General features: G+C 46.4%; 1 protein-coding gene across 1 annotated transcript; it reads right to left on the reverse strand.

Annotated features, from left to right (window-relative positions):
- Nucleotides 1-3,941: 3,941 nt before the first annotated feature.
- Nucleotides 3,942-9,318, reverse strand: LOC123402245 (chloride channel protein CLC-f-like). Its single transcript, XM_045096137.1, has 9 exons — nt 8,696-9,318; nt 7,547-7,949; nt 7,016-7,210; nt 6,169-6,623; nt 5,989-6,093; nt 5,602-5,835; nt 5,268-5,483; nt 4,771-5,003; nt 3,942-4,270 (listed from the first exon to the last, which is right to left on the reverse strand). The coding sequence occupies exons 1-9, from the start codon at nt 9,116-9,118 to the stop codon at nt 4,189-4,191; spliced, it is 2,346 nt and encodes a 781-aa protein (XP_044952072.1). The 5' UTR covers nt 9,119-9,318; the 3' UTR covers nt 3,942-4,188.
- Between the last annotated feature and the right edge of the window lie 8,663 nt (nt 9,319-17,981).

The raw sequence follows: 17,981 nt of genomic DNA on the forward strand, positions 1-17,981 counted from the left end.
ATCATCATCGCCCCTCCAATGACTCGTGAGTAGTTCACTTCAGACCTATGGGTCCGTAGTTAGTAGCTAGATGGCTTTTTCTCTCTCTTAGATCTTCAACACAAAGTTCTCCATGAGCTTCATGGAGATCTATCCGATGTAATCTTCTTTGACGGTGTGTTTGTCGAGATCCGATGAATTGTGGACTTGTGATCATATTATCTATGATATATATTTGAGTCTTTGTTGATTTCTTATATGCATGATTTGATATCCTTGTAAGTCTCCCCGAGTCTTGGGTTTTGTTTGGCCAACTAGATATATGATTCTTGCAATGGGAGAAGTGCTTGGTTTTGGGTTCTGCCATGTGGTGACCTTTCCCAGTGACAGTAGAGGCAGCAAGGCACACATCAAACAGTTGCCATCAAGGCTAAAAAGATGGGGGTTTTATCATTGGTTTGAGATTATCTCTCTACATCATGTCATCTTGCTTAAGTCATTACTCTGTTCTTATGGACTTAATACACTAGATGCATGATGGATAGCGGTCGACGTGCGGAGTAATAATAGTATATGCAGAAAGTATCGGTCAACTTGTTTCGGACGTGATGCCTATAGAAATAATCATTGCCTAGATATCGTCACGACTCTGCACAGTTCTATCAATTGTTCGAAAGTAATTTGTTCACCCACCGTCTACTTGCTTTCATGAGAGAAGCCACTAGTAAACACTACGGCCCCCGAGTCTATTCACATCCATCGTTTACAACTCCGCTTTTACTTTGCTTTGTTACTTTGTTGCTTTCAGTTCTCACTTGGTAAACAATCTATAAGGGATTGACAACCCCTTCATAGCGTTGGGTGCAAGTTTTTGTGTTTGTGCAGGATCTTGAGATACTCCTCCGTCGGATTGATACCTTGGTTCTCAAATTGAGGGAAATACTTACCTCCGCTGTGCTACATCATCCTCTCCGCTTCGAGGGAATACCAACGCAGAAGGATTCCTGGTGCCGTCAACGTGCCCATTCCTGACGCCACCGGAAGGTCTTTTGTGCAGTAGCATAACGGACATCAGAAGCATTTCTGGCACCGTTGCCGGGGACGCACAACAAACATCACTAACCGGGAGAAAAATCATGGAGAACGCGCCAGGTGGACTCGATAAGCACCCACAGAACCGCCTGTAAGAGCAACTCTAGCAGACCCCGCATCCGCCCGGCCCGCAAAACGTGTTTGCAGTTCATGGAAAAACGCCTTTGCGGGCCGGCGGGCACGGCCGCGGATGCAGACCCCGCATAACGGGCCCGTAATATGCTTTTTTACGGGTCGGCTTTGCGGGGTCTGATCTGACACAACTCCTCCCGGTCCGGAAAACCTAAATTTGCACCACATCTTTGCTAGAATAATGCATTTCTTTGCTTTTCCAACAACATTTGAATACATAAGACATCACCACATCTTTGCTAGAATAGCAAGACCAAAGAAAACAAGAACCACAAGTATGCATTTTAGAAGATTTCCAACTTCCATAACTGCTCCAACTAGTTGAAGCAATATATGTTCCATTTACTCATTGTTGATCTGCGGATTCTTCATCTTGCATTCTTCATTCTTCATCTTTGATTCGGAAGAAGTAGATGTTGCACATGCAGCCGCATCATTGTTTTTTATTCTACTAAGGAGTGCATCGACATCTATTAACTTTTTTTTATCAATAAATCAATGTATTCGTCTTTCCAAAACCAAAATGAGCATCCATATTCCTACACAAAAGAATAACCATGTTCGGAATGAGGATCCGCAGTTGAACCAAAGAATGAGATATCGCAAGTGCACATATCCCGTCGTTTTCGCATTTGAAGAACACCCATCCGGGGTGGTTCGGCGTGCCCGAAGTAAGCCGCAGCACTGTCCGTGTGCAGTCGTCGCACTGTATGAGGGGCAACGGCGAGCCACAGAGCCGTTGCACGAGCGCCGAGCCCGGTGAACGGTCGGACGAATCCATGTCCGCAAATCGTCGGTGACGCCGGGAGGACGAACCCGTCCCTGCATGCGCTGATGCGCCCTTGCCCGGGCTGCGGGAGATGCTCCCCGACTACTCCATCGCTTGACGCAGCCACCGACGGCCGGCAAAAGCCAAATCCGACGGCCGGAATCTTGGGCGAAGGGGGGAGAGGGGAGGTGGTTGGTGGGGGAAAACGCGGGTTGAAATGTCCCCCCACCAACCGCTTCCCGCTTATATGCAGGGCACCGCAGCGGCAAGGGGGAAACCCACGAATACGCGGGTTGGGGCCAAGATTTTGCCGCGCCCCACAAAAATATTTGCGGTCCGGGGCGAGATGCGGTGTCTGATCGGACAGGTTTTCCCGTCCCGACCCGCACTTTGACAGTTATTTTACGGGCCGGGCCGGGATTCGGGTCTGCTAGAGTTGCTCTAAATCTTTTTTTTTTTAGCAAGAGTTGCTCTAAATCTTAGGAGAAGACGAGCGGCCCTTGGAGCCGGGGTGTGAACAAGGCCATCCCGAGCCTTGACCACTATTTTCTTCTCTTCCTCTCCTCCAGCCCAGCCAGTCGGACCAACCAACGCACACAGCCGCGGGAGAGCGCGTCCGGTCGCCCTCGCCTTTGCTGTCTCGTCTGCGCCACTAGGCCCCGTCCGTTCCGCCCTCGACAACGCCTCCGCGCGGTGCAGTGCCAACGGAGGCAGCCGAACTCCCCTCCCGGTCCCGGGTAAAAAGTACTCGTACGTACAAAGGCCGGCATACATAACTACCTGATGTTCCCCCCGCCTTGGGCTTCTTCGCCCGGCCTCGTCGGCTTGCTGCGCCGAGCTTTCGTCCGAGCTGGCCCTTTGTCTTGGCCCAGCTCGCCGGAGCCGTTCGGCGGCTCTGCGTCCGGACCTGTCGCCTCCGTGCTGTGGCGCGCGCGTCGCTGCTGCAGAAGCGACGCCCGCCCGGTGCGTTGCGTGCGTCGTCGGGAACGTGTTGCTTCCACGCGGCTTCCTGCTTCGTCGTTTCGGTTCGTGGCCTGTGATGTGAGTCCGCACCTGCATGCATGATTGACTTGGATGGATGGATGGATGGATAATTAGCGGTCGGAAGCTGCGGCTTGCGGGGTCGCAGGGTGGAATGTAGGTATGGAACTGTAGTACCGGTATCGCCAGGAATTCCACGGGACATGCGCTGTGCGTCCGGCCGAACCAACTCGTGCCTTGTCCAAGCGTCCGGCCGGTGCGCGGACCGCGGACCAGTCAACCGGATTGACCCGGCGGCGACTGACAAGAAAAAGAGAGGAGGCGACTGGGATGGAACGAAGGATTTATTTTTTTCCAGTTCCGACTAGGTAGTAGGGAGGGATGTGCGTCAGTTTCGACCCCGAGCGCTCGTGAAGCTGCCGCGCGCCACGCAGGCTGCCATCGGCATCGCAGCGATGGTGCAACGACGTGGATACATGTAAAGATTTAAGGGACAGCCTTCAATGCCAGATACGGAAATCAGATAAAGTTATCAGACCAAACCACACCATGCCGTGCGGGCTATGTTTCCATGAAGAGGAGACAGTGAAGGTGCTAACAACGGGTGTTAGGGACCATGTGATGTTACAAATTACAACATCTATCGCCTTCCCGAAATTTCTGCTGCACGCTTTACACAATTCTCTCTCGCGTGTGTGTGTGATCAACCCACCCCATGCTGCTATGACATAAGGGCAACTCCAACGGGGCCGTCAAACGGACGACAGAAAAATGTCCTCAGACAAGTCCGGATGTGTTCGTTCGGGGACAGCAGTCGAAGCCCCGACCTTCCAACCAACAACAACAAACCCCTTGTAGTCCCAAACAAGCCGGGGTAGGCTAGAGTTGAAACCATAAGATCTCAAAACCGACCCATGGTTCTCCCACATGGACAGCTAACTTCCACGCACCCCAATCCATGGCTAGTGCTTTGGTGATATTTCAGTCCTTTAAGATCTCAAACATGCATGCTCCATTCCCCTTTCCCGTGTGAAGTAGAGTCACAAACAACAAAAGATGACTGGTTCAGTCATATATGGTTCCGATAGTACATCATCCAGGGAATGCAAGGTTGTTGACAAACCGCCATTGCAAATTTGGTCAGGCTTTGCCCGCGTACACCTCCTCTAAAGACAGCTCGAGTCCAATTAATGGAGGATATCCTCCAAGCTATACAGGTTCGGGTATATCACAGGTCACTGTAATGTGTGACCAGTTGCTAAAATGTGGAAATCTTCTTTTCTTTGATATATAGCTTTCCAGTTCTCAATCTCCTCCCTGGAGAAGCAAATGACCACCATGTTAGCATACACTCAAACCAAATTAACTACCAAATGACCACCATGTTAGCATACACTCAAACCAAATTAACTACTCACTCCGTTCCAGGTTCTAGGTTTGTCCTAAGTCAAACATTTAAATATGCCAACACCTACAACATCATTTTGGTTTCATTATAAAATAAACTTGCATACTCCCTCCGTTCCTAAATATAAGTCTTTTTAGAGATTCCACTACGGACTACATATGGATGTATATACACATACTTTAGAGTGTAGATTCACTCATTTTGCTCCGTATGTAGTCCATAGTGAAATATCTAAGAAGGCTTATATTTAGGAACAAAGGGAGTACAAATATATAGTTGATATTGTAGGAACATCAAATATTTTGGAAGGAAGTGCTTAGACAAAGTAAATGACCAAGAAAAGTACAACTCTTGAGACAAAATATATAATCTTGGGCAAAAGAGGAAACAATGGAAGCTTATGACTAACCGTAAGCAGTGACTAATAGAATCATAATAGAGAAGGGCGACAAGCTTGCGCCTTCTTTCGGTTCTATGCCCGACGCCACGCTTAACGACAGGCAGCTGCTTTATTCCTCTGGCCTCCATAAGGTTTTTTGCGGTGGTCAAATCGGTATCTGGAAAGCATGTTAGCAATCCACGCTCACTCCCCTGGTACTGGAATCCTCGAGTGAGACATGACGAGATGGTTGAACAGGCTTCCTGCAAATCTCCTTTGAATAAGTACATGTTTCCCAGCAGATGAAAACTTTTTCTCTATATTTACATTATAGAAATCAAGTGCATGCACATAAAAACTGTTGTGTTAGATGTACAATTTTGAGCCTCTTTTCAGTTAGTGCCCTAAATAGGAATGGTTTTGAAAATCATTGTCCAACCTACTCAATGTCAAAATGGCATGCATTAACTACTTTTCAACATATATGCATGCTATTCAAAGATAGGTTCTTCACCGTGTACACGTACATCAGAGTTGAGCCGGTCTCCACTTAAGTAACTTTCCCCGTTCAGTTCAAAGCCCATACGGCTAAAATCCCCTAATGTAATAAGCCCCTCAAGAAAATCTTCATGATCCACAACAAGGGCACACATTTGCTGCTTATCACTCAATAAAGTGAGAGTTTCTGTCACTGTGGCAGATGGTGGAACTTTAACATATCTCTTTGACATGGCCTGGGAGACCTGGTAAAAAAGTTCAAGTGACAAACAAAGATAAGTAACAACAGTGCAATTGGAATATAGAGCTAATACAACTTTAACATGCTATTATATGGGCTAAACCAGAAAGAGGGTGTCAAACCTTCAAATCGTCTAGAAGCACTTCCTCTTGGTAGGTACCATAGTTACGAAGACCACTTTGTGAGATAGTAAGCTCAAGATCATCTACGTAATCACTTCGTGTCCAGACACTACCATTTTTATCTTGTAGTGAAACTAAAGAATAACCACGCATGGGTGCTCTAAACCCTGAAGATTCACCATCATTTGGTTGGTTTACCACAGAAGGAACCCATATTGCCAGTCCAACTGCTCCCTGTTAGAGAGAACCAAACAAATGAATGTGCATTAGGTTAGAAAATGCAGTAGCAAAATAGGAAACATAAGATGAACATCTCTGCATAAAATGCAGAAAGAAGACTAGATTCAAACAAATAGTTGGGAGGCAAGCACTAGCAATCATACTTACCATCAGAGGTAGCAAAATCCTGTAATCCTTTGTCAGCTCAAAGAGAAGCAATACGGAAGTCAACGGAACTGAACAAACTGAAGCCAATGTAGCAGCCATTCCAACCTGCAGTCCAGACAATTAGTTTCATAAAACACTATTGTTTTAAGCAATGAAGAACGTAACTGCAGAGCAACTTACTAGAGCATACGCTTGTGGCTGTGCAACAGCAGCACTACCAGGTATAGCTGCATTTATTAAGTATGCAGCTGACCCTCCAAAAGTAGCTCCAACAGCTGCCCCGATCATCAGGCTTGGAGCATATAGCCCACCCACAAGACCAGACCCCTTGCAAAGGGCGGTCGCAACTACCTTTGCAGCTGCAAGTTGAGTTAACAACCAGATGCCGGGAGCAGAAGCACTCTTTCCAGTATGCAATATTTCTTCAACATTTGTGAAACCCCAGTATAAAATCCCTGGATATTTGAGGGCTATGAGGCCAGCTCCAAGCCCACCCAAAGCAGGGTACACCACAATAGGAAAATCGAACCTTTCTTTCATGTATGCAAAAAATCTTGAAAACCATACTACCAACCGTCCAAATACCACACTGACTGCCCCACAAAGCATTCCTAAGATGAGGTATAGAGGTAGCTCTGCAAAAGAAAAATGGGAGGCAATGATAACCTTCAGAATTACCCCCTGTTCAGACATTGCAATACGAAAGGAGAAAATTATTACTGAGTGAAGAACCCATGTCAACCTATTAGAAAAACTAGGCTTCTGCGAGGAACTCGAAGTCTATACAGAATAGGCCAAGCATCAAACTTTGTGATAAAGTTGGAATTCGACCTTGTAACCAGTGTCTCAACAAAAACGTAAAATTGTCTACTTGGGTTTGATGAATTACAATAGATGCCAGACTAAATTATGCAAGATGTGTCCCACAACATGATGAAAAAGATGGTTATTGTAATATATCCAAACTGTAATGAACAGATGAATCTCCACTCTTACAGTTAAAGATTAAAAGAATCAGGGCATGTACCAGCAGCAGATTTCAGCTCATATGCTGGCACTGTAAAAGCTGGTCTTTCTCCAAGCAAAACGTTTGATACGGTAGATGATATAACTGATGCCAGTATTATCATAGCAGTCGTAAAAGGAGGTGCATTTTCTGCTTTAAGGGGCCGCAATACAGTCTCAATGGCAAAGAAACACCCAGCAACTGCTGCATTAAAGCCTGAAACCCCACACATAAGAAACACTTTATTAGCAAAAGCCATAGCAAAAGGGTAACAACACAACTTAGGAGTTAGAAGTTAGGGGCACAGAGGCAGCAAGTTGGTTATCATTAATTATGAATTTCAGGTTATTTTTGAAAGGTATGCAGATTAATTCTTCAAATACCAAACAGTACTACATCCAGTGATAGATAGTAGCGATGTAGACATGTCAACAAAATCTGACCCCTAATATCAGATCCAACTAACATGGTGTTGTCATTTTGTGATTTGTTACTGAATAAATTTATTCACTGCTAACTAAACAGAAGGGTATCTAATTATAAATATTATACCTGAAGCAATTCCAGCAGCAGCCCCGGCAGCCACAAGAGCGATCCGTCTTTCGCGATTGTTCTCCATCATTTCTGAGCACCCGAGTGCACATGATTTACCAATATCCACACTAGGACCTTCAGGCCCCAATGAGCAACCGGTCCCCAGAGTCACAGCAGCCTGGACAGCCTTTACAGTCGGGAAGATGGCTGCAAGTAGACTGATTCCTTGGTTATGCGGTTGTTTCGCAAGTTTGAGTTGGTCAAATATCTCGAGCACCCCGTGCATCATTCCTACGATTACACCTCCTGTCACAGGGATCAGCAGTATCCTGTGCCAAGTATCAGATAGCCTCTGCAGACGGAGCCAAGCTGCACCTTCATTGGGGGTACCTGCCCACGCCCAATCATGGATGACATGAACCTAGCAAATCAATAACAGGAGCTGTATATAGAATCAGTCATGCAGGATGTAAGCACAGAACTTCAGCATTTATTTCAAATGCTAGTGTCTGGATTACAGGTAACATTGTACCAACAGATACTCTACATTGTGTCCATTAAAAAGCCGCATTGACATAATGTGGCACGCTTTAATGAAATTTGTTGTGTTTGGGCATCCAGCACTTCAGTCTCACATGATATGCGCACTTAGTTTTATACTCAGCCACCTGTAATTTTCATAAATCTTAGTCACCTCGTCAAATTGCAACAGTACTAACCCTAAAACTTCAGATAAAAGAAGTGTGCAGTTTTGGTAAAATAATCGTTGCTACAATTCTAAGTCTAGTTTATATCTATATGGACTGGATTGTGGATGCGGATGGTTCGGTGATTGACTTGGAAATGTGACTGGGGTTTAAGAAAATCACAGGCAATTTAGGAATACATGGACATGCAAAAACAAGAAACCCAATGTAGCGAATCAGTAGTGCTATCATGTACAGAAGACTGAACCAAATTTGCAACATGGCATGGATTTCATTTTCAACCACTGGTTTTGTTTCTTCTAAAGCATCTGTGTAGGCAAAGCAGTAACACGTTCCAAAATGCTTACAACCTATAGAGCATCAATGCCAGCCAGATACGGAGTACAACACAATGCAGCAAGCGTGGCTTAAACTGGAGGCGCATATGCATATTAGAAGATCAAGCAGCTGAAGCATTCACCCCGCGGTTGAACGCGGCAACGCAGATGCCGGTGGCGAGCCCAAGGAGGCAGCCAATGAGCAGCAGCGCCCACTCGGGGGGCGCCCCGTCCCCGAGCTCCTCCCCCGCCCTCTCCCTCTGCAGCTGCGACGGCGCGGCAGAAGGCTGCTCGGGGAACGCGGCGAAGCGATCGAGCTGCCGGCGCGCAGATCCGCGGGCGTAGATGCGGCGGTCGAGGTGGCGCAGGAGGCCGCGCACGCCCCCGGCGCGCCTCGGGGAGGCGGCCTCGCCGGCAGCCTCGACGTCGACATGGCGATGTCCCGCCGCCGCGCGCGGCGAGGGGCACGACAGCGACGGCGACGAGGAGGAGGCGCCCGCCCCTCCGGCGACGGCGGCGGGGTGGGATCTGAGGAGCGAGGCGTGGTCATCGTCGCAGGCGGACATGGTGGCGGCGTCAGGGAGGCGGCCGCATCGAGATCCGGGGGCCGGAATGCGGGCGAGGGCGGCAAAGCGGCGAGGTTGACGAGCGGGGACGGCGGTGCTGCGTCTTATTGGAGGCGACGCGGGAAGAAGGGGAGACCCGCCAGGGGAAGGGCGCACGAGGCCGCGGCAGTGGGTGGGATCCGTGCGAGTCGACCGACAGGTTGCGCACTCGCGGCTCGCGGGGCAGTGCGCGGGTGTGTGACGAATCTGCTTGGTCTTGGTGGTGGCGAGGTGGCCGGATCTCCGCGGGCTCCGGACGACGAACATAACATTAAGCATAATAAATGATAAATGATGTTCTAGGTTCGTCATTGTTGAGTGGTGGCAAGTTGGTGATAATAAATGGTGAGTGAGTGAGCGGGTTGGCATATCCAAGTGCTTGGACGTGCTTTGATTTCCTTGTCGTGTTCGGTGAAATGATTTAACAAATCTACACTAAAAGTTAAGCACTGACCTTTTAAGCAGGAAAAGGTCCATTTTAAACCTTGAATTGGTAGTGCTTCGGCGAATCGAACCCTTAACTTGAAATCCCTGTCGTTTGTGCCCTAAATTTTTAGATTTCGGTCTAAATCAAACCTTGACAGCGTTTTAGAGGTAAACATGCTGACGTGGCCAGGATTCTTTATGTCTGGTGGGACAGTTTGCTTTATAACCGCAACCCGCGGGGAGAGACGAGGCCAGAGCAAGATAATTGAGGCCAGAGCAAAGCAGGGTTAGGGGCGGCGGCGGCGGATCCTGAGCGGCGCGGCGGCGGATCCTGAGCGGCGGTGGCGGAGCAGATTGCGCAGGGCAGCGGCTGATCTATCCAGGGGGATGTCGTGGTCATCGGGTCATTCTGCTGTTGCTGCTCCTGGTTTCCGTCGAGCCACGGGAAGGAGAGGGGAGGAGTCGAGGTCGCCGGTGCCTTACACGGAGAGCCCGATGGCTTACGAGCCGGCGAAGTTTTGCTGGTGCAATCCTCGTCGGAAGGCACCAAGGTGGATCTCCTGGAGCATTCATAACCCAGGCAGGAGGTACTACGCATGCGCGATGCCATGGTGAGTTTCATTTTGATTTTGTTTCTCTTTTTTTTTCATCCCCACTGATTCATTTCTGTTACTACAAATGAACAGCATGGTGGTTGTGGATTTGTTGAATGGCATGATGATCCATTGCCGAAGTTTTTGAGGGATCTGATTGGAGATCTGCGAGATGAAGTGCGTAGGCTGAGAGGTGGAGGGAATGGTTCTCAGTTTGTTCCTCGGTTTGAAGATTCCACTCCGTTTGTGGTTGTGCCTAAAGCTCAAATTGGAAGAGAGGTGTTGGCTATGTCTATGCAAGATCAACTGAAAGAGAAGAATGCAGAGATAGATGCACTGAAGAGGAAATATCACAATGTTGTCTTTGTTTTTGATGTCTTTGTGGTAGGTTTAGTGGCTGGGAAAATGCTACTGCAGTAAGATTGTTTACTGACAGTTGAATGCAATGTATTAGTGGTCTTTTGGCAAGTTAAGTCTATCCCAAACCCTAGCTGCAAATGATGCAAATGGTCTGTTGTATGTACTGACAGTTGTATGTACAACCATCCACATTTTGCTCTTACTCTGTCACACTCAGATTTCATAAATAGGATGCTCCTCTTTATGACTAGTCCATATCTTCTCAGAGCTTTGCACAACTGGTTCTTGCTTCTAAAGACCATTGTCAAATCAAAATGTGGTACTTCACTTTTGGGGTTGTATCTTGGGAATGTAGTCTTCCTCCTCCTTATATGACCATCTGAATCTTCATCATAGTTGTAGTCTTCATCAGATGAATCATAATTCCAGTCCATTTCTTCTTTTTCAATTTGTTCCTCCAAGTTGGCTATCAGATCAGTTGGCATTGGACCTGTTGCATCTCTTCCAATCCAGCTTCTAGTGTCCCTGATCCTTTTCTTAAACTTCCTAGCATGTCTCCTCAGTTCCACAACTTCTGAATCCTCCCCACTGTCATCAGTGTGACCAATGTGTTCACTGTCACTGTCAGAATCAGAGTCTGAATTATCTTTATCAGCATGTTCAGTTACTGGCATTTCATCATGATCAACTTGAGTAGGATTCAAAACCTCAGAAAAAGGACCTTCAATTACTCGCATTTCATCATGATCAACACCTACTTGTCCTATACTGCTTCTTCTCTGCTTCATAGGACTACAAAGCCTCTGTGTGATCACACCAGTTTCATCTGGAATCAGAACATCAGTGTCAGATTCAGCAGGTTCAACAGCAGTTATCACTTCATCAGGTTCATCACCACTGCAGTTATCACTCTCCTCTATAATTTCATCCTCATAATCACTCCCACTGCTGTTGTCATTATCTTCCTCTCCATGATACTCCACATACACATTTGCAACTCCTCCAACACAAATATAATCAGCCATCTTAACACAGCCACTATCATCATATAGGAACACCAATCCATTGATAAGCTCTTTCCCAGGAAGCAAAAAATATAACTTCATCGATTCCTTAAATTGAATATGATCTTGCAAAAAACCTTTCACTTCCTGCAGAGACAATTTATCTCTCTCAATCTCTGACATTGCTTCTTCTCCCCCAACATAGTCCATATTTGGACCAATGCGCGTGAACTCCCCTCCAATATGAAATCGAACGTTCAAAATCTTTGCCGGGTCCATGATTAAACTGAAATAAACACACATGCGGTCAAAATCAAGCATATCAACCTATTCCTCTCAACAAAAATCGCAACTTTTCTGCCACCAATGTCGTCCCCAAACTCGAACCTAAAAACCCTAACCCTAATGCAGGAACAACCAGGAACTACTACTACCAGGGGAGGAGGTCATCGAGAGGAGTACTTGCTTGTTCGACACGTCCTCAAGTCGTCAAAACCGTCGCTGCGTTGCCGATCAACCGCCTGTCGCCATTGCCGTCGCAAGAGGAGGAGGAAGAGCAGGGGACAGGGAGAGAACGAAGCAGGGGACGGGCTGAACTGGGCCTGCCCACTATTATCAACCCAGGCGCGCGCAGAAACGACCCATCCCGGCAATCCCTGCCACGTCGGCAATACCCGTTTGGGAATCGTTGTGAAGGTTTGATTTAGACCGGGATCTAAGAGTTTAGGGCACAAACGACAGGGATTTTGAGTTTAGGATTCGATTCGTCGAAGCACTACCAGTTCAAGGTTTAAAATGGACTTTTTCCTTTTAAGCATCGCCGAAACTATTCTTTCAAAATGAAGCATCTCTGAGACTAGAGATGGTCAGAACTTTTACGGTTCGCCCCGTGGTAGTGAACATGACTATTACTAGTCTTTGTGTAGGAATTCTAAACTTGATCGATGAGCTAAAGCTTTTCCATGGACATTTTTAGATCTACTCACAAATCCTTTTCTTAGAATAGAGCAAGAAGCAGGGACGGAGCCATGATTTAGCCATAGAGGAGAAACATTTTGTGTCTCACAAATTACTAAAAAAAGAACCACATATGTTGTCACAGATGAAATTGATAATCAAACCATTCCAAAATACTGAGTATGTCATAAACCATAACATTGTCATACGTATGTTCAAGATATACGAAATTACAAACATAATCAATCACTGTATAACTAATACCTTGATTCAGATTGCACTCACACAGTTTTAATAAAACAATCACTGCATGGGATGGCACTCAATTTTATTTGATAGCCAGAAAAGGTGTAGGCGTACTTGCACATGTACAATCTAATTCCTTCGTTCTTAAATAATTATAGTTAGAGAGAACTAGATTAGTTTTTTTCGACTATAATTATTTAGGTACAGAGGAAGTATTAAACATATTGTACACTTGATGACACATCTCATATGTGTGTGGATTGGTCATTAAGTTAGACTAAGGTTGGGCAATTGACGGTCAAGAATATTCTGAAGTACCTAAAAAGGACTAACGAATTGTTTCTCGTTTATGGAGGTGACGAAGAGCTCGTCGTAAAGGGTTACGTTGATGCAAGCTTCGACACTGATCCGGATGACTCCAATTCACAACCCGGATATGTATTTACTCTTCATGGGGAGCGGTAAGCTGATGCAGTTCCAAGCAAAGCGTCGTAGTTGATTCTACATGTGAAGCGGAGTACACAGCTGCCTCGGAGACGGCAAAGGAGGGTGTCTGGATGAAGCAGTTCATGTCAGATCTTGGAGTCGAGTGCACTGGATCCAATAAATTTGTTCTGTGACAACACTGATGCCATTGCTCTAGCCAAGGAAACAAGGTTTCACAATAGGACCAGACGCATAAAGCGACGCTTCAATGCCATCCGCGATTACATCAAGGAGGAGGACATAAATATTTGCAAAGTGCACACGGATCTGAATGTTGTAGATCCGCTGACTAAACCTCTTCCACGAGCAAAACATGATCAACACGAGAATTGTATGGGTGTTAGATTCATTACATTGTAATTCACATAGAGATGTGAAGCTGGATTATTGACTCTAGTGCAAGTGGAAGAATATTAGAAATATGCCCTAGAGGCAATAATAAAATAGTTATTATTATATTCCTGTTTTAAGATAATCGTTTATTATCCATGGTATAATTGTATTGAATGGAAACACAAATGCATGTGTGGATACATAGACAAAACAATGTCCCTAGTGAGCCTCTAGTTGACTAGCTCGTTGATCAAAGATGGTTAAGATTTCCAAGCCATAGACAAGTGTTGTGAGTTGATAACGGGATCACATCATTAGGGGAATGATGTGATGGACAAGACCCAAACTATGAACGTAGCATGTGATCGTGTCATTTTGTTGGTATTGTTTTATGCATGTCAAGTATACGTTCCTATGACCATGAGATCATGTAACTCACTGACACCGGAGGAATGCCTTGTATGTATCAAACGTTGCAACGTTGGTGACTATAAAAGTGCTCTACGGGTATCTCCGAAGGTGTCCGTTGAGTTAGCATGGATTAAGACTGTGATTTGTCACTCCGTATGACGGAGCGGTATCTCGAGGCCCACTCGGTAATACAACATCACAAACAAGCCTTGCAAGCAATGTGTCTAAAGAGTTAGCCACGTGATCTTGTATTACAGAATGAGTAAAGATACTTGTCGGTAACGAGATTGAAATAGGTATAGAGATACCGACAATCGAATCTCGGGCAAGTAACATATAGAACGACAAAGGGAACATTATACGGGATTAACTAATCCTTGACATAGAGGTTCAACAGATAAGATCTTCATAGAATATGTAGGATCAAATATGGGCATCCACGTCCCGCTATTGGATATTGACCGGAGAGTGTCTCGGTCATGTCTACATAGTTCTCGAACCCGCACGGTCTGCACACTTAAGGTTCAGTGACGTTTCGGTATAGTTGAATTATTGATGTTGGTGACCGAATGTTGCTCAGAGTCCCGGATGATATCCCAGACGTCACGAGGGTTTCTGGAATGGTCCGGAAACGAAGATTGATATATAGGAATGTTGCGTTTGGCTTCCAGAAAGATTTCAGGCATTACCGATAAAGTACCGGGAGTGACGAATGGGTTTCAGAGTTTTACCGGGAGGGGCCACTCACCCGGGAGAGGACCTAATAGGCCTATGGATGGTGCACCAGCCCTTAGTGGGCTAGTTAGGCCATCCCAATAACCTATTTCGGCCAAAGCCAGAAAAAAAGGAAAAAAAGGAAGGAGGTGGACAAGTGGGGGAGGAGTCCTCCACCAAACCGAATTGGAGGAGGACTCCTCCCTCTTGGTTCGGCCGAACCCTCCTACTTTGAGTAGGAGGAAAGGCAACCCTCCCTCTTGTTCCACCTATATATAGTGGAGGTTTGAGAGGCTTTTTGCACCCCAAGCCATTGTGCAGCCCTCTCTCCCTCCACCACTCGTGGCACCCCGTAGCTAGTTCGGTACGGCACGACGAAGCCCTGTCGGAGTAGCTCCACCACGAAACCTCATGGATACAGAAATGAAATCGTTATAAAAATTACCACGTGTATGCAAATGTTTCTTCTCGTGACAAGACAAACCTCATGCAACTACATTCTTCACAAGTAATGATATTCATGAAACTACATCCTTGATGAATGATTCAAACTGCTTGCTTGCTGAGTTTCTACAAGTTGCATACGGCAAGGATTATTAGGAAGTTCCATAGCCCACAGGAAGCATGCACCATCAACAATTCAACAACACACCTAATTAGGCCAACATATGCTCGATGAAATCCTAACTGGAATTTACAATTCACGAGTAACTTGCTACACAAAAAAGTTGTTTCGCCACATGACATGATGTATTGCACGACCATCTCCCAGTACTTCATTTCTCATTCCTTGTCGCGCTCCAGCTTGTCATACATTGCACTACATACTACAATGAGTAGTCACATGACTCAAAAGACAACATAGATAGCCACAAATTTATAATCCAATGCCTAGCTTTGTAAGCTTTCTTTTTTGGATAATAACGCACCAAGAACGCCTTGTATGATTTTTCCTAAGTGTCCAAGGTACCCGCTAGGTGAAAAAGTAGCCATGCTTTCACCTTGGCGGCTACTGTTTTTTTTCCAAACAGTCTAAGTCTCACTTTTTCACAAGTAAAAATAAATAATTTGAATGTCCAACATATTTCATCTAATAATTGCAAATCATGGTAAGGGTTCACATCGACATTACCTTAAAATTGCTTGTCATGCAATAATTCTAATGTCCTTGAATTAATCTCATAGGATACACCATCGGGTCTTGGGCCTGGCGATGTAAATATGTTTTCGATAGGTGGCCCCGAGAGCTTGATTGCGGTGAGCTGGTAGAAGTGCCCAAACTCAATCATGGTTGTTCAGGACTTGCAAACAACTTAGTACACAAAAATAAATCAAACTCAAAACAAATAAAAAAACACTTGACTCTTTGGCAACGACGCCATAAAAAAATTTGGATGGTGTACAAGTTCATAAGGTTTAGTTGTAGCCTTTTTGCAATAAGAGTGTCGATCCTACATAAAGCAAAGAAATTTGTCTTTGTCTTTTGTAGCGATTTGAATTATAGTTCGTGCATGTTTGTTGCAATCCAAAGCAGAGCGGAAACAAAAGTTACAGAATATTGAGTGATTGGTGCAAATTATAAAATAAACTATGAAGTAAAACAAAGTAGCGTGAGATGTTAGTAACGGTTGTTGGAATAGACATGACTAACACATTCAGAGGGAGTGTGAATTCCCCACTCGTACGCATCTAGCGCATCTGATGCCTAAGCATATTAGTAAGTCAGATTCCTGAGTCATCTTATATGTTTCTCTTTGTGGGGGAGTCAAGTACTTATACATACATACGTGTAGTAGTCCACACAGAACCACCACCCAGATGCATTCTAAGTTGTCGCACTAACCTCCACCTTCACAGATTCAAGAAGAAGACCCACTGTTTGGGGTTGTCCATAGGTATCCACCACTCCAAACAACAAGGCCACCATCATCGCCTCCCGCGGCTACACGAGGCAACAACCCCGTCGTAGGCCGAGGTCACGCCACCCACCCACGGTTCTTATCACTCACTGTTATTTTTCGCGAATACACAAAAGACTTGTGTATCATTGCATTGATAGGAGGAAAAAGAGTATGATGGTTACAGGGGTGGTCTAGCAAGCACATACGAGAACACGCGGTGTGAGCTAGACGTACAAAGGCTCCCAAGAATGGGTAGACACAACCCTAGTACAGAGGTCTAAATTTCGTTGATCAGTTGGCCTAGCCCCTTGGCCCCAGCGCGAGCCCTAGCTCTAGCGTCCTCCTTGATAACTTTAGTGAGAGTGCGGATCGAAGGCCTATCCCCATTGAAAACGCAACCGTTGTGGTGTTTCCATATCCTCCAAGCAGTAAGGATGAGCATGGAAGCAAGACCGCCACATGGCGGGTAGGGGAGTCGTGGATGAAGGAAGAGAACCATTCACGGAACTCACTGTCTGGACCAGGGATAGGGGATGTGGTGTGGCACCACAAACGAATCTCGTGCCAAACCTGGCGGTAGAAGGAGCATCCAACGAGGACGTGCTCCATCGTCTCGAGCTTATGGTCACAGAACAAGCAAAGGGGTGCGTGAGGAAACCCACGACGAACCAACCTGTCAGCGGTCTAGCAACACCCCTCGTAGGCTAGCCAAAGGAACATCTTGACACGGAGGGGCGCCCAAGACTTTCAAGTCAACCTCCAGGAGGGCTCAATGGTGGAGCCACAGAAAAGGGCCTAGTAACCGAACTTGGCGGAGTACATGCCAAAGGTCGTCCAACGCGAGGAGATGCAGTCCGGAGTGTCGGAGAGAGTGACGTCGCGCAGCTAGTTCCATAGCGAGATGTACTAGAGGAGCGCCTCAGGACCCAAACTGCCATGGATTTTGTTGATCCAGGAGCGGTCGCTCAAGCCATCATGGATAGAGCACACTCTACACCGACGCTTGGGGACCAAGGCATGAAGGAGCGGGGCAACCTCGACGATGGAGGATCGCTGCAACCAGTGGTCGTCCCAGAACCTGTAGGTGCTGCCGTCGCCGATGATCCATATGATGGAGGCCCGGAAGATAGAATGGACCTCGGGCGCACATGGGACATGAAGATGTTGCCAAGGACGCGAGGCATCGGTCTTGTGAAGCCACAACCATCGCGCTTGAAGAGCGAGTCCAAATTGCTGCAAATCAGGTATACCGAGGCCCCATACGCGAGCGGGCGACACACACGACCGCAACTCACGAGGCAGTGCCCACCATTGGTTGTCTTGCGCCCATGCGAGAGGAAGGTGCGGACCAACCGGTTGATCTTCTTGAGAAGGGGGGTGAGAGCCATGGCGA

Source organism: Hordeum vulgare, chromosome 6H (assembly GCF_904849725.1).
Source record: "Hordeum vulgare subsp. vulgare chromosome 6H, MorexV3_pseudomolecules_assembly, whole genome shotgun sequence".
Classification (NCBI taxonomy): Eukaryota; Viridiplantae; Streptophyta; class Magnoliopsida; order Poales; family Poaceae; genus Hordeum; species Hordeum vulgare.